The 26,464-nt window shown below is 37.7% G+C and overlaps 1 protein-coding gene across 5 annotated transcripts in view; it reads right to left on the bottom strand.

Moving 5' to 3' along the window:
- Nucleotides 1-15,546, bottom strand: part of LSAMP (limbic system associated membrane protein) — a 1,066,465-nt gene extending 1,050,919 nt beyond the window's left edge. For all 5 annotated transcript variants that reach the window (XM_081539161.1, XM_081539125.1, XM_081539136.1 and 2 more), the window contains exon 1: nt 15,462-15,546. In XM_081539161.1, coding sequence (XP_081395287.1) covers nt 15,462-15,495 — 34 coding nt within the window. In that variant the 5' untranslated portion in view covers nt 15,496-15,546. The remainder of the gene's footprint in view (nt 1-15,461) is intronic.
- Nucleotides 15,547-26,464: the final 10,918 nt, after the last annotated feature.

Raw genomic sequence — 26,464 nt, 5'->3', positions numbered from 1 at the left:
TGAATTTCTCTGCTACAGTTTTTTTAAAAGAAAAACCTTGAAAGACATTCAGTAACACTGTGCTAAGATGGTCAACAGTGCTGGCTTTCTTTAAAAGCAATCCCAGCTCCCTCTTATTTCTTTTTGTAGTCATTCTATTCACCTACAGTATATATGTGTGTGTTCAGTTGCTCAGTTGTGTCTGACTCTTTGTGACCCCATGGACAGACAAAAGTGTAAAACTGGGATATTTTCACCCTGATTTTCAACTTTTAGAGAATCCTGAGATAAAAGAGACTCCCCTACCTCAAATTTCCTTAATACAGAATGAGAGTATAGCAATTTCCTGGTTCAAAGCATGTGGACTTCAGAATCAGAATGGCCCTGTTTCTTTTTTACTTCCATTACTTATTAGCTCTGTGAGATTGAGAAAATGCAGTTTTTTCACTGAACCTCAGTTCCTTTATTTGTAAACTGGAGAAAAATAACTCCTATTTTGGAAAAGGTGTAGACAAAATGAACTTGCATATGCCATATGCGCATGCTTATACTTGATATCCATTAGCCCATGTCCTACATCTCCCTTCAAACAACGAGACCTCCAGGGGTTAGCATCCTTGTTCATTTTCAACTGGGGGGAACTTCTCTTTTCCACTCTACTCAGAGATTATGGGAGTGAGATGCTCATTAGCAGGGGCAACTCAGTATTCATTTATTCAGACACATTCACATAATCCTCTACCTGACTTAGGAAGCACATGAACAGTAAAATAGGAAGAAAGAAGTTACGGACAGTTACTCATAAAGGTGTTTCTCTGGTTGGCCTTGCTAATATCTGGCTATGAAACCATTATAGCAATAGAGCTAAGGAGGGAAAAAGTATAATAAAGACTTCTGACTTTGGAGATACAGGGATTTTATGCAAATGACTATAATGAACCAATCACAAATAAAATTGAAGTAAATAAATTACATAAAATACATCAAAAAGATAAAACAAGCATGAAAATATATGAACTTAACCATACAGCACCAAAATATATAAATCAACAACTGACTGAAATATGAGAATTACATAAATCAAATATTTAAATTTAACCTAGACTTCCCAGAAGTAGCAAGATAAGCAGGCAAAAGAACAAAATGAGAAAAGATATGGAATATATTAAGAACATGATTTGAATAGTTTGATTTAATAGACAAATATAGAACTTCACCTCCTATAACCAAGAGATACATATTCTTTTCAAGTACATAATATAGAACATTCATAAAAATTGACTATATATTAGTCAAAGAAACCAAAAATAAATTCCAAAGATTATTACTAAGACAATACTCTGACAAAAATACAATTAAATCAGAAATTATTCATAAAAAGATAGAGCTAAGATGTCACAGTTTGTCTGGAAATGACAAAAAAACACTGTTATTTCTAAACACGTTCTTGGCTAAAGATAATTTTTTTTGTTTTCAAAAATTATTGCTTAGAAAATAACTATTCAATCATGAAAGAATAACATTTGCAGCAACATGGGTGGACTCATTGGCTCAGATGGTAAAGAATCTGCCTTCAATGTGGGAGACCTGGGTTCACTCCCCGGGTCAGGAAGAGCCCCTGGAGAAGGGAATGGCAACCCACTCCAGTATTCTTGCCTGGAGAATCCCATGGACAGAGGAGCCTGGTGGGCTACAGTCCATGGGGTCTCAGGGAGCTGGACACAACTAAGCCACTAACACTAACACTAGGATGGTCTTGGAGGGCATTATGCTAAATGAAATAAGTCAGTCAGAGAAACACAAATACTGTATGATATCAATTATGGGTGAGGTCTAAAAATACAACAAACTGGTGAATATATCAAAATAGATGACTCACAAACATAAAGGACAAAGTAGTGGTTACCAGTGTGGGGGAGGGGCAACATAGGAATTGAGGAGTGGGAGGTACAAACTACTGGGTTTAAGATAGACTCCAGGATGTACTGCACAACACAGAACATACAGCAAAGACTTTGTAATAACTGTAAATGTAAAGTAACCTTTAAACATTGCATTAAAAGGAAAAAGATAAAAATAGAAAAATGATAAAATCTTAACAAACTAGAGTGTACTTAAGTGGCATTAAAAATAGCACATTCAAATGTACATGTAGAAATAGTACATTCAAAATTGTTGGGCACAGATAACTTGTAACTTAGAAATTTACAGCTTTAAGTGCTTTACTTGAAAACAAAAAATGTTGAAAAAATAAACAAAACATTTAAGGTCAATAATTTAGTAAATCCAAATATATAAAAATTAGAACAGAAATCATTTAAGTGAAAACAGATATAATTAATAAAAACAAACACCCAGTTTTCTGAGAAAAATAATAAAATATAGAAAGTTTTCACAATAGGTAAGAAAGATAAGTCAGGAAGATCCCCTGGAGGAGAGCATGGCAACCCACTCCAGTATTCTTGCTTGGAGAATCCCATGGACAGAGGAGCCTGATGGGCGACAGTCCATAGGGTCACAAAGAGTTGGACATGACTGAAGTGACTTGAGCACACACGGACGAGAAAGGGAAACAGACAGAATGTGCCACTGATAGAAAGTGAGAAAGAGAGACAACAGAGAATGAGAAAAATAATAAAATGTTTATAAAGGACAATTATATGACAAGACATTTCCAAATCTAAACAAAAAGCATATCAGAAAAATAGAAAATGTATAAATTAAAGAATAGAAAAATTAATAGATAATTATAACCATGGCAATCGAAGATTTTCTTCAAAAAAAAAAAAAAAAAGCTATATCCAGGTGACTTTACAGATAAATCTTGCTAAAATTTCAAGTAATAGAGAATTCCCAAATTAAAAAAACATTATTTTACAAAAGAAAAATAGTAACTTGGTTTATTCAAAGAGTTAAATAAAAACAGTACAAGAAATGGAAATTATAGGTTCATTTAAATTTTGAACATAAGAAAATTTTAAATACTCTTAGCTAATCAAATTCATGAGTATATTAAAAGTCTATATTCTGATTAGAAAGTATTTATCCCCCAAATTAGAGATGATTTAACATCAGCAAGGTAGCAGTGTAATTCAATACACTAAAGGGTGAAGGAAAATAATCATACATCTTAATAAGTGATGAAAAATTATTTGCAAATATCACCTATCAATTAAAACTTAGAAAATTGGGAGTAGAGAACATCTTCAATATGAAGAAGAATATATTCCAAAAACTTATAGAAACTTTATGCCGAATACAGAAAACTCAGAAAAATAGCAAGATCACAGGATCTTTACAAACTTAATTGTAAAAACTCTCTTAACATAGTAAATGAATGAATTAAAAGATACATTAACCTCAAGGTATACATTTCTATTATAAAGATATTTTTTCCTAACTTTATAAACGAAAATCCCCCCAAAAATCTAGTATCCTTTGCAGAACCTAGCAAACATACATATACACACATGCAAAGGGTAAAAAGTAAATAAATAAGGCAAATTTGTTTACAAAGAAAATCAGAGATGGATATTCTCATACTAGATAATGAAAAGCACCAAAAAGTTAGTATTGTATTGATGAAACAGATTTATACCTCTGCAATCGAAAAGAAAGTTCTTAAGTATGCAAATTTTGAAGTTTCAATATTATAAAGGTGGTTTTACATATTAACAGGAAAATAACTCATTTTTAGTAGAAGGCATTGAGAAAACTGTTTCACAAGTACGGAGAAAAATCAACCTGGATTTCTTCCCCATATCATGTTGAAAAATTGACTCAAAAATGTATTAAAATCCTAATGATAAAATGTAAACATAGAAAGCTAAATGAAGAAAACAGAGGAGAATATCTCCATGTCTTAAGGATGGAGAAAGACTTCCTAAGTAAAATCCCCAGTGTGAAATAATTAGATTAAAGAAAATGGTTTTGAGTATGACAAAAATTTCTTGAAATTTTCATTTAACATAGAGTGCTATTGGTACAGTTAACAAAAGACTAGGAAGAGATCATTGTTCTACATAAAATGACACATGATTAACATTTTGCTCATCCAAGGAACTCTTTATAATCAATAAAAAGACAGGGAACTCACAAGAAAAATGAATGAGGTGAAGGTGAAAGTTGCTCAGTTGTGTCCGTCTCCTTGCAACCCCATGGACTATACAGTCCGTGGAATTCTCCAGGCCAGAATACTGGAGTGGGTAGCCTTTCCCTTCTCCAGGGGATCTTCCCAACCCAGGGATCAAACCCAGGTTTCCCGCATTGCAGGTGGGTTCTTTACCAGCTGAGCCACAGGGGAAGCCCTTAAAATCAATAAAGACAGGGAACCCACAAGAAAAATGAATGAGGGATGAATCCTAAATAGTTAAAAACAATATGAAGACACATGCAAACTCTTTCACAATGAGAAAAAAAATGAAAACTAAAAGCTTGAGCCATCAATTAACATCCATGAAATTGGCAAAATTTAAATCTGCAGTATTCCATGTGAGTAAGAAGTGGGAAAAAAGGAATCCCAAGCTTTGCTGGTAGGAGTATAAACTAGTATGATGTAATGAACAGCAACTTAGCAGTACTTAGAGCAATCAATTTAACATATGGCCTCTGACACAGCAACTCCCGGACATATATCTGAAGAAACTTTTTCACAGATCTAGGAGAAAAATCTGAACAAGAATGTTTATACTAGTATTGTTTATGCTAGTGATGTGAGAACAGATAAGAAAAATGCATTGAAGTCATCCAACTCCAGAGTCATGAAGTCATGAGAAGAAACAAATTAAATGTAAATACAAAGGAATGAATGGATCCTAAAAACTATACTTAGGAAAAATAAACCTTTTAGCACAAAATCATTTATGTAAAATGTCCCACAAACCCAGCATTATATATTTAAGAATATATATCTAACATACTAGCCTAACTGATTATGTCTGGGTAGGAAAAAGGGAAATGAGTAAGGGAAAAAAGAAATCAGAGAGAGGCTATGCACAAAGCAAGGTGGACTACAACATAAAATGTGTGATTAACTCAATATTCTGCTCCCATGGATAATAAAGTGTTAAGAAAAACCAAAGTGGAAGCCACAGTTTGAAGATACCCCTGGATCAAACATTCAGTCAAGTAACCAAAACTTAAAACTGCCCAGATTTCCTTGAAGTGCTGTCTTCATTTCAGCATGACCTTACAGGTTCCTAGATCATCAGCTACAAACAAGTAAGCTCATTCTGTGAAAAGGAATGAAGGTTTCTAGTAACCGATCATTAAAATACACACAACAATAGCAAATGTACTTTCTCATTCATGCTTTATGAACTGAGCTATAGCTACTGAGAGTCAAGCTTCTGGACCACTCTTGGTTGGAAGTCTCCCTGTTCTTGAAGAGTTCGCTTATTTTTTTGCTCAAACTACTCACATCAAGTAATGCTCTCTGAATTCTCTTTTGACAGAAGAAAGGAAATAACAGCAGGAAGAGAGAAAAGGAGGAAGGGAGGGTGGAAGAAGGAAAGGAAATGAAGAAATAGTAATCAGTTATATAAAAATAGCTCATCTATGATTAGACAAGTATTTTATATATGATTTGCTGGTTAAATATAAGGACTGAGCTTGGTCAAGAAGTTCAAGATTTCTAGTGTAACTATTGTCAGATGAAAGGGTCCTTGAGTTTTGGAATCTGGATGACCCATTTCTGGATCCCAGAGACTCAGTGTGTGATCTAGGTTATTCTTCCACGTGTTTGGGCCCCAGAGCCCTTCTCAAGTTCAGTGAGGAACCAGAGTCATAGCCAGGTCTTGTCACTGCTCCTCTGCAAGCAGATGTTGAGACAAATTCTGAAAATGTCAGATACAAAGAGCTCTCTAAGATCCTTTATTTTAATGATTCTCAACTCTGTCTCTTGCTCAGTGTTCACACTGCACAGGTCAAAACTCTGCGTCAACTCCGTTGAGAGAGAATCTCCAGTGATGCAGACTGTAAATCTGTCTTTTGGTGAGCTCTGTGGGTGATTGTAATATGGCCAATTGGAACGAGTAGCTGGACTGGCCACTGGGATCCACCCATCTATTTTAGCTTCCGTCCACTGCAAACAATCCTCCCAATAGCCTTTCAGCTCCTTCTAGAGAAATTAAAATAAAATGGAAGACTAAGATGCTCACAGCCTGAGAGGAGGGTGCAATCTTATATTCTTGTTACATATGCTTTCTTCAAGCCCTTCCATGATTAGGTTGCTACTAACTGAGCTTTACTAAGTGCTGGTTTTCTATATAACTGAGGTTTTCTGAGGCGGGGAGAGAGAGAGATTCACCAGATGATTGTTAAACTCCAACTAATGTGTTAATTACAAATATAACAAATAACCCTTAGGGAGAGGAGTAAATAGCCCTTTGGGAGTATCTGAATATGAATAAATGCTAGTAGGTTTGCCCCTTCTTGTCCTTAGCATGCTAGTGACATTTTGTCTAATATGGGTATTGGCTTTTTAAAAGACATCAATAATAGAAATAATAGATTTTGAATATTTAAAATGCACATGAAAAATGAAACTATTTTGACAGATTCACTGAAATTGTATGCAAATGTAATGTATATTTAATGCAAATATACATGTGGTTCTTTTAACTATTTCCTATGCTTCACTGTGCCTCTCAGTAAAATACTAATAGCTTATCTGTGGTTCTTTATTCTATTCAGTAATCAATTGTTAATACAATTTCTGTAGGTATCACACAATAGCTAGAATAAAAGAAATAAAAGAAAAGGTCCCTGACATTGAGAATATTACATTTTATTTGGGGAGAGAATGAATGCCCTCCAGTCACCCAAACAGACTCATGTTTGTAAATTACCTGGCTTGCTTAATAGCACCACTCACAGACCTGTGAGGACCAAGAGGAAACTCTGGAAATTATCCCAGACTCCTTTTATCACCTCATACTCATGTCCAATAAGCCACCTAACACCAGTTATCTTTCAAATCCACTCCCTTCATCCCATTCCAAGACTTCTTTCTTGGTTGAGCTCAGTAGGAAATAATGACATAACTTTAAGGGTATCTCACTGGTTTTTCTGCTTTCCCCCTTAATCCATCCTCTATTCTGTTCCCAGAATGACTTTTTCAAAACTCATGGCTGACCAACCCATGCTTAAAATTCTTCAGTGACTTTCTAAATAATATCCTAAATCCTTTACATAACATTTAAACCTTCCACAAATTTTCCCTGACTAATTGGCTCTTCACACTTTTTAACTTTCATTCTGTTGTCAAGTCATAAGCAAAGATTTTCAATCCCTTTAGGAACCAACAATCAAACTTCTTTTAATGACAGCACTTCCCTTGTAACAACTTTCCCTTTTATCTTCTCCCTTTCTCTTATGTGTTTGGTGAACTCCTATTTATTCTCTGGGAGTCAGCTCAAATGATTACTCTTCCCCAATACTGAGTCATTCTCACACCCCCACATTGACATAGGTGTTGCTTCTATATATTTCCAAAAAATTCTATGAATATTTTGTATCATTTTTCTCCAATGGGGACAAAAAGAAAATCATGTGTAATTAATAATATGTACATTCCTTTATGTATGTCCCTTTCTTTAGTAACAAATTGAAAGTGAAAGAAAGAAAGTGAAGTCGCTCAGTGGTGCCTGATTCTTTGCAACCCCATGGACTGTAGCCTACCAGGCTCCTCTGTCCATGGGATTTTCCAGGCATGAGTACTGGAGTGGGTTGCCATTTCCTTCTCCAGAGGATCTGGGGATCTTCCTGATCCAGTGATTGAACCCGGGTCTCCTGCATTGTAGGCAGACGCTTTACCATCTGAGCCACCAGGGAAGTCTCCAAGTAAAAGTAACAAGCCCTATTCAACTTCTACACCATTCAGAATAATATGGGGAACTACTTTAAGCCACACATGTATCCAAATACCTCTGAGTAGCAAACTCTTAATAATGTCCCTATTATTCTATAACTCAGCTGTTAGGATTATAGAGCAGGAGAGAATATAGTTTGTAGTTCATTTCTAAGCCCCAATTAATGGACAAAAAGTTGCACTAATACCACTACCACCACCATATCACCGTTGCTATCACCACAACCACTAATATCATCCTTGGGGAGCTTTACCATGGGGAACCAGGGCTACTGATGGAATTGTTTCCTGTCCTTTGTGTGAACTGGGGGCTGAGGCAGGGATATGATGGGAGTATCTACTTCCTGTGCTTCCCCATTAGATTATACAGTTTTTCAGAGCATACACCTAGCTCTGTTTCTTTTTTCTGCTTTCCCCGAATCTAGCAGAAAGTCTGGCACATTCTAGGTAGTCAGTGATAAATGGATGGATAGGCATTCAGTGATAAACAGATGGATAAACAAACAAATGAACAAATAAATAAGAGTGAGTAAAACATAAAGCAACTAGAGAACAGTTCCAAAATTCCCGATATAAGGCATTTCTTTTCCTATGTTAATGGGGTCAGATTGCTGACAGAACTGCTGATTAGGGAAGGATCACTGTGGCATACAGAAATTAACACAAGATTTAAGTGAGATTTGAGCTGGATCTTACCAAAAGAAAAAAAAATAAACAGGTGGAGAAAATTTTATAAAGCATGTTAATCTCAATATATAGAAGGGTAGAATATTGTGAAAGGCAAAGGCAAAACTGCCACAGACACTGTACACGATCAAGAGAAACTGAGTAAGTATCCACTGCTGGACTGAGGAATTTATATTGAGAGAGAATAGGTAACCCATGTAAGATGAGGCCAGTGTTTGAAGACTTGATATATTAATTTCATGTTTCATTTCTCAGATGAAGGGAGAAAGAACTACATTGAGTCTCTTATACAAGCAGAGAGTAACACCCTCAGTTCATCATAACATAATACTAGATACCTCAAAGGTTCTGAAGCACTTTTTGAATTCTGTACACTAGGATCCCTTTACTGGTAATTGAAATGGAGACATTTTGAGTACATTATCAGTTCAGTCGCTCAGTCATGTCCAACTTTCTGCGACCGCATGGACTGCAGCAAGCCAGGCTTCCCTCTCCATTACCAACTCCCGGAGCCTACTCAAACTAATGTTGATCGCGTCAATGATGCCATCCGAGCGTCTCATCTCCTGTTGTCCCCTTTTCTTCCTGCCTTCAATCTTTCCCAGCCTCAGAGTCTTTTCCAAAAGTCAGTTCTTCACATCAGGTGGCCAAAATATTGGAGTTTCAGCCTCAGCATCAATCCTTCCAATGAATATTCAGGACTGATTTCCTTTAGGATGGATCTCCTTGCAGTCCAAGGGACTCTCAAGAGTCTTCTCCAACACCACAGTTCAGAAGCACCAATTCTTCAGTGTTCAGCTTTCTTTATAGTCCACCTCTGACGTCCATACATGACTACTGGAAAAACCATAGCCTTGACTAGATGGACCTCTGTTGGCAAAGTAATGTCTCTGCTTTTCAATATGCTGTCTAGGTTGGTCATAACTTTTCTTCCAAGGAGCAAGCGTCTTTTAATTTCATGGCTGCAGTCACCATCTGAAGTGATTTTGGAGCCCCCCAAAATAAAGTCTCTCATTGTTTCCATTGTTTACCCATCTATTTGCCATGAAGTGATGGGACCGGATGCCATGATCTTAGTTTTCTGAATGTTGAGTTTTAAGCCAATTTTTTCACTCTCCTCTGTAACTTTCATCAAGAGGTTCTTTAGTTCTTCAATTTCTGCCATAAGGATGGTGTCATCTGCATATCTGAGGTTATTGATATTTCTCCTGGCAATCTTTATTCCAGCTTGTGCTTCATCCTGCCCAGCATTTCACATGATGTACTCTGCATATAAGTTAAATAAGTAGGGTGACAATATACAGCCTTGACATACTTCTTTCCTGATTTGGAAACAGTCTGTTGTTCCATGTCAAGTTCTAACTGTTGCTTCCTGACCTGCACACAGGTTTCTCAAGAGGCAGTTCAGGTGGTCTGGTATTTCCATCTCTGTAAGAATTTTCCACAATTTGTTGTGATTCACATAGTTTAAGGCTTTGCCATAGTCAATAAAGCAAAAGTAGATGTTTTTCTGGAACTTCTTTGCTTTTTGGATGATCCAGCGGATGTTGGCAATTTGATCTCTGGTTCCTCTGCCTTTTCTAAATCCAGCTTGAACATCTGGAAGATTATGGTTCACATACTGTTGAAGATTGGCTTGGAGAATTTTGAGCATTACTTTGCTAGTTTGTGAGATGAGTGCAATTATGCGGTAGTTTGAACATTTTTTGGCATTGCCTTTCTTTGGGATTGGAATGATAACTGACAGACAACAAAAGCAACTCTGTACAATAGGAAAGAGCAAAAATTGAAGGTTCTCTAAAAAGTTGGATTTACAAGAAAATATAGAAAAGTGATATGTATTTTCCCAAAGGGAAAATGGTAGGGGACAAACATTTCAAAGCTGAACATCATGGAATCTTAAATGGCCATAAATGATTATCTTGATTTACACTTTATTTGAAAGAAAAATAACTTGAATTACCTTCTAATCCTGTATCTTAGACCTAGTTTAGAAATAACTCATGAAAAGTTCATTGTTAATTTGATTACATTTACATCTCATAGAAAAAGTTTGTTTTTTTAAAGAGATGATCTGCTAACGTACCAATACCAAGAAGGATGTGGACAGAAACACAATTGAGAACAAGGATTATGCTTCATTTTTCTTGGTATCGTTAGTTCTTGGCATTTATCCAGGATAGAATGAATATTTGCTGAATGCATAAATCAGTAGTAAGAGGACAACCAGTTATGAACAGACCATAGGGGAAATTTAGTTTAATACTGACTGACCGATTAGCCATAAACTCAGTATAAGAAAATTTGGAATAAACCTATCTATAAAATGTGAAGAATCTCTTTATATGCAATTATCTATACTTATAGAGAATAAGCTAAACAGTCCAGAAGGAACACATATAAGGAAAAGAAAATTCCTTCTTCAATTTAAACAGTGATAATTTTCAAGATCACTGCAACTCAAATAATTTACATTTGGGATTTTCCTACTTTATATATCACAGAAAGACCTGCTAACTGCTTATGACAAACATCCACTGTACATCCATTTCCATCTTACAATTTAGACCAAGTCTTTGTAGAAAATGAAAGCAACATAAAATATGCAGAGAACATCCATATCCCTTCAGGCTCAGGATGAGTTGAGCATCCCTGAAAATATTATGCAAATACAAAAACGTTTTATGTGGCAGAGGCTACTTAGCTGGGGCTTTCAACACCTTCAGATCTTGGAGCAAGTCAAAAGGATGAATAACGGAATCAGATTTATTTTCACTAGGTGCCGAGTGAGGGTTCAGCTAATTCTACCAAAGATGCTCTCTCCTGTCCCTCCCCACTGGCTGCTCATGTTTTCAATTTTAGTAACACAGCAATATTACACAGAATGTTTGTGTTATTCTTGGTATTACACTAGGCTCCACTGAAGAGCACAGTGGGCTGTGCCTGTGTGCTAAGTCGCTTCAGTTGTGTCCAAATCTTTGCAACACAATGGACTATAGCCCACCAGGCTCCTCTGGCCATGGGATTCCCCAGGCAAGAATACTGGAGCGGGTTGACATTCCCTTATCCAGGAGCTCTTCCTGACCCAGAAATCGAACCTGTGTCTCTCACATCTGCATTGGCAGGTGGGGTTCTTTACCACTAGCACTACCTGGGAAGCCCAATCGGGGCCTGGGATATAGCCTATTCATTTATCTCAGTTTCCACAATCATTCCTGGTCACTAAAACCCAATTAATCATTTTATGATATGTACTGACTGGTAAACTAGACACCACTTATTTTTTAAAAGTAGGCAGGGCCACAGGCTCCTTTTCAGTCTAGGCAAATAATGAAAAGACAACCTCCTCAGAAGAGATGGTTTTTGGATTTATTTCACCAGACTGTCTTAACTGTCATTCAGGCTCACTAAGGTGTATAGATACTTCATTGTGCCAGAGAATCATGATCTTGCAGGGCATATTTAATTTAAATTATATTAAATTATATTAAAATGTTTCCCATCTTGATATGCTGCAGCCTCTATGGTACAGGAAAATAAGCACCAGTATTCTTCTCTGCCATTGGAGAGAAGGGACTAGAGATTTATATTCCCTATATTTCTTATTAATCAAAGAGTAGGGGGAAACATAATAATCCTGAGTACTCCAAACTTAGAGAGCTTAATGCACCCTCCACGGTGTCTACTGTGTCCCCACTTCTGCCAGACATTTTGGACACTTACAAGAACTAATTAAAAGATGTATGAACTTCAACATCACTGTGAAAATTTAAAACCCCAAACTGAAGAGTTACAGATCAGTTTTTATCATGCCAGGAAGAACTGTTTTATGATAGCAGTGGCATATGGCTTTATTTGTCCCTCAGGTGCAACTGTTCTCGAATCAGAGCTAATATCAGTTCTCAAATTATCCCTATCAGGAGTAGCTTTGTTTATAAGATCCAGGAGAATATCATCTCACTGTGAAAAATTTCACCTGACCTCATTGGTAGGTAATAGCTTTCCGTATACACTTTCCTTGTATAAAGTACATGAATGCTCTTTTAAAAAGAAAAAAAAAAAAACAATAATAAGCAAGTATTTTTCTTTACATTCTGTATAAAATTCCTTCTAGGGAGACAAATTTATTGCATATTACAATTATTTCATCATGTTATTTTAGCTTTGGGGGTTTTGTTTTTGTTGTTTTAGAAAATGACTTAACTCTAAATTGCATGTAGTAAAGACTACTTAATACAATTAATCATTTGTCGCCAAGAATTATTTACTTAAAACCAGAATTTGCTGAAAAGCATCACATCATTTTTTACTTGTGCCACTAAAGGTAATTGTGTAATTAGTAACCGGTTTACGGAAGCGTGTTTTTCACATACTGCTGATAACCCAGGTTTAAATTGCCCTTCCCATCCAGGATCCAAAGGCACTTTATAAATCATTGTATTTAAGTCTCTACTCACACCTGCTCACGCCCACACATAAACTGCAAATGGGGTGTATTTAAAGAGGCCATTTAATACTAGGATAACTACTGCAAAGAATTCTCCACTGGAGTGAAATGCAGCAAAGTTTTAACAGATGCTCAGCAACAATAGATACCAGTAGAGGTAAAGAAATAAAAAACATCATCTCCAATTAAAACTACAGGAAAGATTTAGCAGGAAGAATGTAATTACTCATTTGGACTTTGGCCAGGATACCAGAACTAATACCCTTCGCTTTGGGGAAACTTTCTCTAAAGCTTTCAAAAACTCATCCATATAACAACTGCACATTAATATCTCAGTTAAAAACAGTTTTCAGAGAATAGAAGACAAATAGAAATGGTCCTCCCCACCACATCAGCTTCATTATGGTATAATCCATAACCCAATCAAAAACACACACATTTTCAGAGGTTATGAATGGGAAGGGTCAGAAAGCCTATACTACCTGCAGTGAATTAAAGGATAGAACATGAATAGGTGCCCAGAATTAGTGGGCTGACATACAGTATAGAGGCTGCAGGAAAAAACGTTGAAATCCAGTTTAAATAGTCAAATATCCTTTTGTTTTCTAGTCCTATATGTCCTCCCCACTTTGAGCATTATTCTATTATTATAAAGATGTGTTTGTTTAGTCACTAAGTCATGTCCGACTTTTGTCACCCCATGGACTCCTCCAGGGGGATAACCCACCAGGCTCCTCTGTTCATGGGAATTCCCAGGCAAGAATACTGGAGTGGGTTGCTATTTCCTTCTCCATGGGATCTTCCTGACCCAGGGATGGAACCCCTGTCTCCTGCATTGCAAGCTGATTCTTTACCACTGAGTCACCAGGGAAGTACTACTATGAAGATGACCTGCTGACAAATGAGCTATAAAAATAATAATGGCATACCTGGAAAGGGGTTTAGGGATTATTCCTGGCTTGCTGAAGGCCCAAAGAATGTTCTGTGATACACTCAGACATTTGCATTTGGAAAATAACATGATTATGACCGAGGTCCTTGCACACTTCAGATAATTCTAACCTTCATCAAATGTCCACAATTGGTTGGCCCTGCAGGGCAGAAGCCAGGGAGATTTGTGTGCGTGTGTTTATACGGTTTAATGGTAATCACCTTTCCACCTTATTATTTGTAGAATCAAAAACCCCTCTCCATACCTTCAACTAGCAGATGGTGGGGAGAACACGAAGCACAAAGTGACATGAGGAATAAATTGGAAAGGAACATTCATAATAACTATGATTAGAAGAATTGAGCACGGTCCATAGGAAAATACATGCCTGCCAAATCCAATTCCACTTTCACTTCCACCTCCCTAACGATAACACCCAGGGTCCTTAAACACTGACTTGGAATTAAAATGGATTGTTTGCAGCTGCTCACATGCAGGCTTATTCTGTTGGCCCCGCCCCGTGTTTACATGTGGCTTGCCTTGCCTGCCTCAGTTCTTGCCAGGGCAGGCCATTTGAGAAACAACAGGACTGCAAGCTGAACAGAATGCATTTTATGAGTCAGCTTGATCCTCATCCATGGGCTGAGAGTTCGTAGCGTTAAGCCATTAGCCCTGTTGCCTGCTTTTAAAAGGAACTTGCTCTCTTTGGTTTCCCCCCTAACAGAGGGAGCTGCAGGATTCAGGCCTTTTTGCTCCTTCAATTTAGTTTCTGTCAAGTTCCCCTTTCCCTCTGCCCACCTTCTATAAATTTTGTGATGGTTGAGTAACATTTTAAAGCTGAATGGGGATAAAGAACGACATTATATCTGATTGCAGTAACTAGCAGTAATTTTCAAAACCCTGTTTTTAAGCAAGTGGCAATGAAATTGTTTTTTCATCTGGCCAAGTGAAGCCAGTGGGCGAGTCAATGAGGTTAGGTTGGAATAAGACATGAATGTGGGCAATGAGGTGCCTCAGGTGATGCAGATCTAAACCGAGGGGAAGGGACTTCCACGGTGGTCCAGTGGCTAAGACTCTGCACTCCCAAGTGTCGGGGGCCTGGGCTGGATCTCTCGTCAGGGAACTAGGTCCCACATGCAGCAGTTAGAGATTCTGAGTGCCGCAACTGAAACCCAACACAGCCAAACAAACAAATATTAAAAATAAATAAACAGCGGAGAACCCAGGGTCTAAATAGGGAAGGAGGCTCTGTTTATTCTAAGAATGGGAGTCCCCTCAACCTAATGAGTACTTCACATAGCATGGTTCCAAGGGCTGCTGACAGCATAATTGACACATCTTTGGTTGAAAGTTAAAAATCATTTTGCCTCCAGAAAGAAAAGTTATTAAGCAAAATTTAAGCCCTGTCTTACAGGTATTCAGTGCTGGATGAGATGTGGACAAAGAGTACTGATATGGTTGCTGTTGGCCTGCATTTTTCCAGCTTAAGAAAGAAAGAAAGAGTCACTGACAGAGACACCAGTGGCGTAATGGATGGGGGATCTTACAGGTGTGAAGCAAGATCCTACAGCAACACCTCATTCTGTGCAGGAGATGGTGGGCAGAACATAGTGGCTAGCTAGCTTCCTTCTCAGGGAGTAGGAAACTGCCAGTTATGAGGTAATTGACATCTGGTTGGCTCATTGGTTACTAGGGAAACCAGGAGAGGGGCAAGCCCCCTGACCACCAGTTTGATGAGAACAATCACCAGCTGATACCTGGGGCAAGCATGCTGGAAAGTCAGTGTGCGTAAGATAGAGAGGTGAAGCAAGCATTTGTTGGGCAGGAGATGTACAGAGAGCAAGAGAACAGCCATCTTGAGGGTCTGATCATACTGTTGCAAATACAGGGAACATTATACATTTTCTGCTTATAAAATTGTATTCTAGGATTCTCTCAACATTTCCCTAACCTTGCTCAATAAAATAAGAGAAAAACTTGCCAAGTTTTTCTTATAATTCTTAATTGTGCAGTTAAGAGCCCATATTTGAATACTAATAAAGTCCTTTTTTATTCTCTAACCCTTACAATACCTCGTTCTTTCAAGAATAATCATTTTATTTTTGGAATCAACTATAGAAGTACTCAGTAAAGCTGAAGGCCCTAATCAGGTTCTACCTAAACTCACCATTTGGTTTTTCAGAATTTTAAGTAACTTTCCAACCAGATCTGAGCACAGAGATATAAGAACATATATGCTTCTCTCCACGACACTGCTGTTGCTATTTTAAAGAGACAAAACATCATTGAGATAACGTGGGTGAAAATTCAGTCACTTAAACCGTGACTATTAACCAAGCACATATCATGGGAAAGCACAGAGCTAGGCATGGGCTGCTGCTGCTGCTGCTAAGTCGCTTCAGTCGTATCCGACTCTGTGCGACCCCATAGACGGCAGCCCATCAGGCTCCGACGTCCCTGGGATTCTCCAGGCAAGAATACTGGAGTGGATTGCCATTTCCTTCTCCACTGCATGAAAGGGAAAAGTGAAAGTGAAGTCGCTCTGTCGTGTCCGACTCTTAGCGACCCCATGGACTGTAGCCTACCAGGCTCCTCCGTCCATGGGATTTTCCAGGCAAGAGTACTGGAGTGGGGTGCCATTGCCTTCTCCACTAGGCATGGGAGAGCATAACAAAAACTGAAAGAAGCAATTTGTTATCATCCTGCATTGGTCAGGCTAGAGTCATGTGTTTCCATAGCTTGGGGTGCATGCCTCTCTCACAGGCATAGCCTCCTTACACTCCACTGTCAGTATTTCCTCCACTGTCAGTTATCTTTCTTTCTGGCTAGACTATGAGTTTCTTCATGAGATCTTGATAGCTTTTATCTTTGTATATGTGCATGTGTGCATGTTAAATTGTTCCAGTCATATCCGACTCTTTGTGACCCTATGAACTGTGTAGCCCGCCAGGCTCCTCTATCCATGGGATTCTCCAGGCAAGAATACTGGAGTGGGTTGCCATACCCTCCTCCAGAGGTTCTTCCTGACCCAGAGATCAAACCTGCATCTCTTAAGTCTCCTGCATTGGCAGGTGGGTTCTTTACTACTAGTGCCACCTGGGAAGCTCCTGTATCTGTAGAATTTATCATTATTCTTGCCACAATGGGGAAATACCTAAACTAAAATGTTAATTGAATAAATATGGGTGGATGTTAGTACCAGTGATCATCAAGATTCTCTTTTCAAAATATCAGACATCTAAAGAATGAAGGATTATGTAGTTAGGCATCTTTCCTGAAGAGGATTGTGATGAGAATCCTTTGGTATGTGTGAGGGTGGGGGTGGGGGCACTATAAACTAAATTCTTTCTAAAGTATTTCCTGAGCCTAATCTACCCCCACACCCTGGGCCAGATGTGGGAAACTGCAAGGCTATGCATGGTAGATTCAAACACTGTCTTTGGGATTTCACAGTCTAATAGAGAAGATATAAAAAAAAAATGGGCAAATCTGCCTCCACCAAGGAAACGCATAGCCATGCACCAATGGTGCTCTGGAGCCTGCTTGTACTTGAAATGGTTCCTCAAAGTCATTTGTTAAATATTTAAGTACTTTGCAAGCTGGTTCTTGAATCATTAGTTGACTGCATTTGGCCATGATAGGGGGGAAATCAAATCTGGGACATTTTTTTTCACCAGAGAGTAGTCACTAGCTTGCCACTGGGTATAGTAATGTGTACCTAACTCTGAGATTCTTCACCTCTTTTCCTCATCCTTGTCTGCTTTCTCCTTTAAGCAATGATGATAGAAAACACAAGCCTATTTATAAGATGAAGTAAAGTGTTAGTTGCTCAGTCATATCTGACTCTTTGCGATCCCATGAACTACAGCCCACCAGGCTCCTCTGTCCATGGAATTCTCCAGGCAAGACTATTAGGGTGGGTAGCCATTCCCTTTTCTAAGGGATCTTCGCCACCCAGGGATCAAACCCCAGTTCTCCTGCATTGCAGGCAAAAATCTTTATCATCTAAACCATCAGGTAAACCCTATTATAAGATACTTTCTTTTAAAAGCTTTTTATTTTAAATTTGAAAAAAGTGCCTAATTAGAACTTTTAACATATTTGCAAGATAAACCCAACAAATAAAATGCTTCATTGTTTCCTTTCACGTGTGCCTTATCTTAACCCATATAAAATAAAAACTAATTATGTTTAGCTCATGCATAATACTGCATATATAATAGTATTCAATAAATATACTGAATTGAATCAAATAGAATCAAGTCAAATTGGGCTGCACTGCATTAAAATGAACAAGCTAGACTAATTTAAATTCTGTAATAATATAAGATACTTTTACTTTTTGTATTAAATTGAAACAAACTTTAGCACTAAAATATAATTACTTCTTGCTTGAAAAATCATTTAAGTTTATTGTTTATAAAAGTATGTGAGTCAGCAGCGAATGGTACACTTTTTTGGTATACATGCGTGAACTGGCTATATTTTGATGATATGTGCCAGTTTATATCTTTGAAACATTTATAATGCTAGAAAGCAATACCAGAATTTTAAGTTATTTTTCAATCTGGACTTTGTACTTACTTGAAACCACCTTGCTTATTGATGCAATTTATTTTATCTGTAATTTTTGATTCATATGTGTTACTGTGGTCTCTAATACTTCCACATTAATTACACCATAATTTTTACTGCATATCAGTATCATCAGTACATGGGAGATACTGTGAGGTTTCCAGCCATGGTGTGGTAAGTAAGAACAAATCTTAAGTGAAAGTGACTCAGTTGTGTCCAACTCTTTGTGACCCTATGGACTGTAGTCTGCCAGGCTCCTCTGTCCATGGAATTCTTCAGGCCATAATACTGGAGTGGGCATCTTCCCAACCCAGGGATCGAACCCAGCTCTCCCACATTGCAGGCACATTCTTTACCATCTGAGCCACCAGGGAAGCCCAAGAACAAATACATGTGTCTAAAAGTCTTGGGTCTTGGGCTTGAATTCTACCTAGTAGAGTTTGGCCAATTACTTATCTCCTCAAATCCTTAAATTTTATTTTTGTCAGTTAAGTATGAGGAACTACCTGTATCACAAGGATGTGTGCTGATGAAATGATGGGTGTAGAAACTTTATTTCAGGGGCATGCACACAGACAGATAAAGCTCTATAAATGTTGTCAACTAAAACACACGAATAAGCAATAAAAGAGAAAAAAATCTGAAATCCAAGTGTCTTCAAGGTCTACAAGATATCTACTGAAACAGCAAAATAACTAGATGATATTTTTTTGGTGGGTACACTCAGAAAATTTAGAACTAGGAAAGGAAAATAAATTTATATATATAGTCCAGGAGGAGCACAATAACAGTTACTTATATTTATTGGCTATCTGCTATGTGCCAGGCACTTCCCTAGTGTTTCACATACATAAATCGTTTAACCTTCAAAACAACCCTCTAAGGTACTCTTGGTCATATTCTCATTTAGAGATGTGACAACTGAGCTACAGAGAAGGTCTTCTCCAAGGTCTTGCCCAATGAAATGATGGAGCAAAACTTTAAATCTTGAAAGCAGGCATTCAAGAATATTACTCCCTAGACTATATCATACATATAATATATATTTAATAATATGAATAACATATAACAGTAACATACTAATATATTTTATAGTATAATAACACATATAACATATATTTCCTGTAGAAGGGCATGGCAACCCACTCCAGTATTCTTGCCCGGAGAATCCCCATGGACAGAGGAGCCTGGTGGGCTACAGTCCATGGGGTCAAAAAGAGTTGGACACAACTGAGCGACTAAGCACAGCACATAATATATATTTATCAAACACAGTGTGCTTGTTTATAGGATCTGTTCTAGTCTTTATCAGAAAAATATTAACTCATTACCCTGAAGCTGGGAAAGATTGAAGGCAGGAGGAGAAAGGGACAACAGAGGACAAGATGATTGGATGGCATCATCAACTCAATGGACATGAGTTTGAGCAAAGTCTGGGAGATGGTGAAGGACAGGGAAGCCTGGTGTGCTGCAGTCCATGGGGTCACAAAGAGTTTAAAATGACTGAGTGACTGAACAATAGCAAATATTTATAATAAATCTATGATATAGCAGGAGACCCCAGGTCAATTTCTAGGTCAGGAAGATCCACTGGAGAAGGGATAGGCTACCCACTCAAGTATTATTCGGCTTCCCCTGTGGTTCAGCTGGTAAAGAATCTTCCTGCAATGCAGGAGACCTGGGTTCTATCCCTGGGTTGGGAAGATCCCCTGCAGAAGGGAAAGGCTACCCACTCCAGTATTCTGGCCTGAAGAAGTCCATGGACTGTATAGTCCATGTGGTTGCAAAGAGTCAGACACAACTGAGCAACTTTCACTTCACTTATAATATAGGTACTATAGGCTCAAATAGGCTAAGTAACTTGCCCAGGGTCACACAGCCAGTAAATAGCAGGGTGGGACTCAGGCTACAGAATCCCCTGTAGCCAGGCAGTCAGGCTGCAGAATCACCTAGCTACCTGGATGCTCTACTCCTCAGAAAGGATTTTAATGGTCCAGTTGTATCAGCGAGGTCATTTCTATTGTGGAAATAACTATGGAGTCTGCTTCCCAAATTCCAAGACATTCTTCCCAGCAACAAAATTCTCTGCAAGGAAAAAAATTCTGTATTTGCTATGGTCTGGTTATGATTTGTTTTTCCACATTGCTCTCTATACTAGAGATGACTTAAATATTTCAACTCTTATGATACACCTACACTTCTCAAGGAAAAATTAGTAAACTGATACTGTAGATTTGTACTTCATTCTCTTTTGAGTCTGATTAATGTGAGTCATCTCCAAGGAGATAAATTTTCTGAATCTGCTGGACTTTTGGCTATATTATAAACAGTTGTAAATTCCCTAAGGTAATAACAATATACAAAACCTTTAAGAAGCATTTAATACCTTTCCCCAAGTTACACTTCTCCTCTAAATCTCCATAAGCTATACCAATGAAAATCTCTTTTCTTATTTGTGTTATTACTGCTAAAAGATTAAAAATAATTTTTTTTCAAGCTAGGAAAAAAAAAAAGTTACCCTTCAGTTTGTTAGGTTTGATTCTTGTTGGATAACTTGAAACCATTGGTCAGAACACATTTCTTGAATGATTGAGTGGTTTTAATTGTGTGTATCGTCTCTGTGTCTGGACAGAGACTTAACCACTTTAGTTCTAAGGATTTGTTCCAAAGTGAAACAACCTTTCTCTAAACTCTAGAATAATCCTCTGAAGTCTGCTCTCCATCTGTGTTCCCAAGTTTAAAACTCTCCCCTTCCATCTGCTAAATTCAATAATAACTGTAACACCAAGCAGCAGGTAGAACCAATATGCTGGCTCAAAACTGAATCCTGAAAATGAATCTGGCATCCCTGCTGCAGAGTCATCTGTGTTTGCTGATCTGCCCCCATTAGTCTCCAGGGAATAAGAGAGAAACATTTCAAAGGACAAAGGGTGGGGAAGATCTTTCTAATTAATTGAAAACAATAACAGCATAAAAGTCATCAACCTTTTTGTCTGCGTAAAGATAGCTTTGCAAAACAAGAAAATAAAGATGTCACAGATACAGCTCCAAAGTTGGAATGGGAAATGTGCAAATGTCACACAAACACCTACCCCACAACACATACCTCAAAATTTCAACACAGAAACTTATCTCAAAGACCAAAAATCCCATCTGTCAAATTATTGATTATAGTACATACATACAGGGGGCTTCCCAGATGGCACAGTGGTGAGGAATCCACCTGCCAATGCAGGAGATGCTAGAGACACGGGTTTGGTCCCTCGGGTCAAGAAGAAGAGTGTGTCAGGAAGATCTTCTGGAGTAGGAAATGGCTACCCACTCCAGTATTCTTGCCTGGAAAATTCCACGGACAGAAGAGCCTGATGGGCTACAGTCCATGGGGTTGCAAAGAGTCAGACATGACTGAGCACACACACATACACACACAAATGGATATAGATGGTGGAATCATAAGTACGTAGGAATAGAAAGTCAAGAGATTATTTAACTATTATAGGGCTGAGATTTTATGTTTCTATTAAAAAATAATTTCTCTTAGAACAACCATTGAAAACACCATCTTTTATTCCTGAAATACCTGAATAACTCATTAATCAGAAGCTCAGGATGTGTCAGAACATTCATGCTGCCTCTTCCAGCTGTTTTGAGTTTTTAAAGTCAAAGATTGTTCTGGTCTTGTAGTTGAATAAATAAATGGCTTTTGAACACTAGAAGGGGCACATATGAAGCACATATATTCTCTTCCCTCCTTTCTGACTGTAGTACACTTTCACCCACTGTGTGTGTTTTCAAAAGGAACCTTTTACTAAAAGTTCTTCAAGTGAAAGATCAACGGGTTGAAAACAAAACAAGAAATAACCTGGGGAGAAAGGCAAATTCTTCGCTCCTTCCTATACAATTTTCCTTGAATTTAGCCATTATTCAGAAAATCACAGGCCAAAGTACTCTTTAACAGTCCCTCAAATTTTAGCAATCTTTCGCACCTTTTTCCTTTCCTTTCCTGACTCATGACTCTGACCCCCTCCTATGGCTCTCACACATCATGCTCACTTGCTTCATTCTTATTTACATTGTTCTACCCTCTTTCTCTTTCTCCCACAGGTGGGCAATGACTGAGGTTGCCCTGGACACTCCATACTTCTAGTTCAATTTTAAGCTAACTTATTTCATTAATTTTTCTGCAAATGTATTCAGCCCCCTCTCTTTTCTTACCTTCAAATTTCATCTCATGGTATGAATATATTACTTCATGTTTATCCTTCCTTCCATTTTTTTTAATGGCACTATTAGCACTTCATATGCCAGTAGGTAATATTATATTTTTTCTTTACGTCTGAATTACTTTTACACCCTCACCTACATAAAATATGGGTGCATGAAGTCTCTTCAGTCGTGTCCAACTCTTTGCAACCGCATGAAATGTAGCCTGCCTCTGTTCTGTCTTCTGTCCTGCCTCTGCCTGTAGACCCCTCTGTCCATGGGATTTCCACAGAAAGAATACTAGAGTGGGTTGACTTGCCCTCCTCCAGGGGATCTTCCCAAATCAGGGACTGAACCTGTGTCTCATTATGTCTCCTGCACTGGCAGGCAGGTTCTTTACCACTAGTGCCACCTGGGAAGCCATAAAATATAAGAATATTTAAAATGTGCTATTGGTTTATAAACTCCAAGAAAACAGGGTGTAAAACAAGTAAAACTGGTTCATATAATAGACAGCCCAGTACCTATACTTAAAAAAAAACCTGTTGGTAACCATGAGAGTAGAGGGAAAAAAAAGAAACAAAAATGATACGGAGACTTAAAAACAAATGTAGAACACACATTCTTTCCAATTACATATGTGATATTAACCACATTACCATATCCTGGGCTATGAAGGAAATAGCCTAAAAAGCACCAAATATCAAATTACTGAAATAATCATAGTCTACTGTCTCTGATTTCAGTGAATCAGTGAACTAGGAAACACTCATTTGTTTAAATATTTATCACTTCATTTCTAAATAACCCATAGATCAAAAAAATATAATGGGATTTAAAGGTTATATAGAACTCAAAAATAATGAAAGTATAAAATAGCAAAACTTGTGAAATTCACCTAAAGTTCTGCTTATCTATCTCAAAAAATTATTTAAAAAGAATGACACATTAAACTCAAATAAATAGGGAGAAGATAATAATATAGAATCAAAGTTAAAAAAAAAGTAGAAAACAGACATGTAATAAAGGGGTTCAACAGAGCCAGTAATTGTTTCTTTGAAAAGAATATTATTTACATACCCTTAGCAAAAATATTCAAGGAAAAATAAAGAATGAACAAATAACTGATATAAAATGGTAACACCAGCATCACTACAGATCACATAGATATTATATGAACATATTACAAACAAGTTTATTTCAATAATTTGATAACATGGAAAAATGAAGATTACCTAGGAAACATAGTCCATAAAGAATTATGCAAGAAATCACACTTAGCACTCAGATCTTAGTTTCTAATACCATTATCCAATGATTTCTTGAACAAATTGCTGATTTTATGAAAGGGGTAAAGTGAAGTGAAGTGAAAGTCACTCAGTCATGTCTGACTCTTTGTGACCCCATGGACTATATAGTCCATAGAATTTTCTAGGCAAGAATACTGGAGTGGGTAGCCTTACCCTTCTCCAGGGGATCTTCCCAACCCAGGGATCGAACCCAGGTCTCCAGCATTATGGGCAGATTCTTTACCAGCTAAGCCACAAGGGAAGTCCAATGAAAGGGGTAGCAAATATATATGGTGAACTTAGATTACATTGTGCTACAAGAAAATAAGAAAATGTTCAGAACATGAATAAACAAACGAACAAACAAAACCCAAAAACCTCATCATGTTTGTTACTATGTCAAAGGAATTTAGGATCAAACTGAAAAAGTTTGCAATAATCAAACCTGGAACAATTTGAGCAACAAATAAAGTATCACCATATTATAACTCTAAGTAAAAAGTAAACGTGCATGAGATCATGGTGATATAAATAAGTGATTGGCTAAATAGATAAATGGGAGTATAGACAAACCTCCTGTGCAGAACAATTCCAACTTACACAGATACCTGACCCTTAAGGAGTATTTGTTCACATGTCAGTATGGGTCACATGTAGTGACTTATTTCAAAATGTGTAGGTTATAAAGCAAGAAAGAAAAGTAATTTTACCAAGGAGAGACCTGTTAAAGCACTGTTTCAAGCCAGGAGGTCAAGATTAACATCAACATTGTAAAGTCATATTGCTAGTATGTACTTTTCAAATAATGTAATGAGAATGACACTTTACTTCTGTGGTTTTTCTCCCCCAAACACATTATCTCAGTGTAATCACAGGAGAAACAAAAAAATTCCCACTGAAGTACATGAACCATGAACTTCCTGATGTTCAAGCTGGATTTAGAAAAGGCAGAGGAACCAGAGATCAAATTGCCAACATCTGTTGGATCATTGAAAAAGAGTTTCAGAAAAACATCTACTTTTCCTTTATTGACTATGTCAAAGCCTTTGACTGTGTGGATCACAAAAAAACTGTGAAAAACTCTTAAAGAGATGGGAAAACCAGACCAGCTGACCTACCTCCTGAGCAATCTGTATGCAGGTCAAGAAGCAACAGTTAGAACTGGACATGGAACAACAGACTGGTGCCAAATTGGGAGTATGTCAAGACTGTGTATTGTCACCCTGCTTATTTAACTTATATGCAGACTAAATCATGTGAAATGTTGGGCTGGATGAAGCACAAGCTGGAATCAAGATTGCTGGGAGAAATATCAATAACCTCAGATATGCAGATGACACCACCTTTATGGCAGAAAGCGAAGAACTAAAGAACTAAAGAGCCTCTTGATGAAAGTGAAAGAGGGGAGTGAAAAGATTGGCTTAAAATTCAACATTCAGAAAACTAAGATCATGGCATCTGGTCCCATCACTTTGTGGAAAAGAGATGGGAAGTAGTGGAAATAGTGCAGACTTCATTTTTTTGGGCTCCAAAATCACTGCAGATGGTGACTGCAGTCATGAAATTAAAAGGCGCTTGCTCCTTGGAAGAAAAGCTATGACCAACCTAGACAGCATATTAAACAGCAGAAGCATTACTTTGCCAACAAAGTTCCATGTAGTCAAAGCTATGGTTTTTCCAGTAGTCATGTATGGATGTGAGAGTTGGACTATAAAGAAAGCTGAGCGCCAAAGAATTGATGCTTTTGAACTGTGGTGCTGGAGAAGACTCTTGAAGTCCCTTGGACAGGAGGGAGATCCATCCAGTCCATCCTAAAGGAAATTGGTCCTGAATATTTATGGGAAGGACTGATACTGAAACTCCAATACTTTGGCCACCTGATGCAAAGAATTGACTCATTGGAAAAGACCCTGATGCTGGGAAAGATTGAAGGCAGAAGGAGAAGAGGGCAGCAGAGGGTGAGATGGTTGGATGGCATCACTGACTCGATGGACGTAAGTTTGAGTAACCTCCAGGAGTTGGTAATGGACAGGGAAACCTGGCGTGCTGCAGTTCCTAGGGTCGCAAAGAGTTGGATACGACTGAGCAATGGAACTGAACTGAACTGAAGAGATAGTCTCCAAAATACACAACCTAAAACATTCAAAACTACCAGAAACAAGGGAAGTCCAAAAAACAGTCAAAACCAAGGAGCCCTGATCACTAAATGTCATTTGATATCCTGGATAAAATGCTGAAACAGAAAATGGAACATTAGGGAAAAACTGAGGAAATCTGATAAAGTATGAGACTTTGGTTAAGTTGAAACAAATAATAGAAGAAATGAAAGAAAAAAAACAATCATAGAAAACAATTTTATAAATGATAGATTAAACTGTTGAAAAAGAAATCAAATATGCTTGTTTTGTGGAAGAATATAACGTATCTTTTATTCCCATATATCAGTCACAATAGAGAGAAAATAGTTGTGAGTAACCTTGCAA

This window comes from Giraffa tippelskirchi, chromosome 2 (genome assembly GCF_054371585.1).
Source record: "Giraffa tippelskirchi isolate mGirTip1 chromosome 2, T2T-mGirTip1v1.2.pri, whole genome shotgun sequence".
Lineage (NCBI taxonomy): Eukaryota > Metazoa > Chordata > Mammalia > Artiodactyla > Giraffidae > Giraffa > Giraffa tippelskirchi.
Note: the sequence above shows the minus strand (reverse complement) of the source record. Positions and strands in the feature narration are given on the sequence as shown.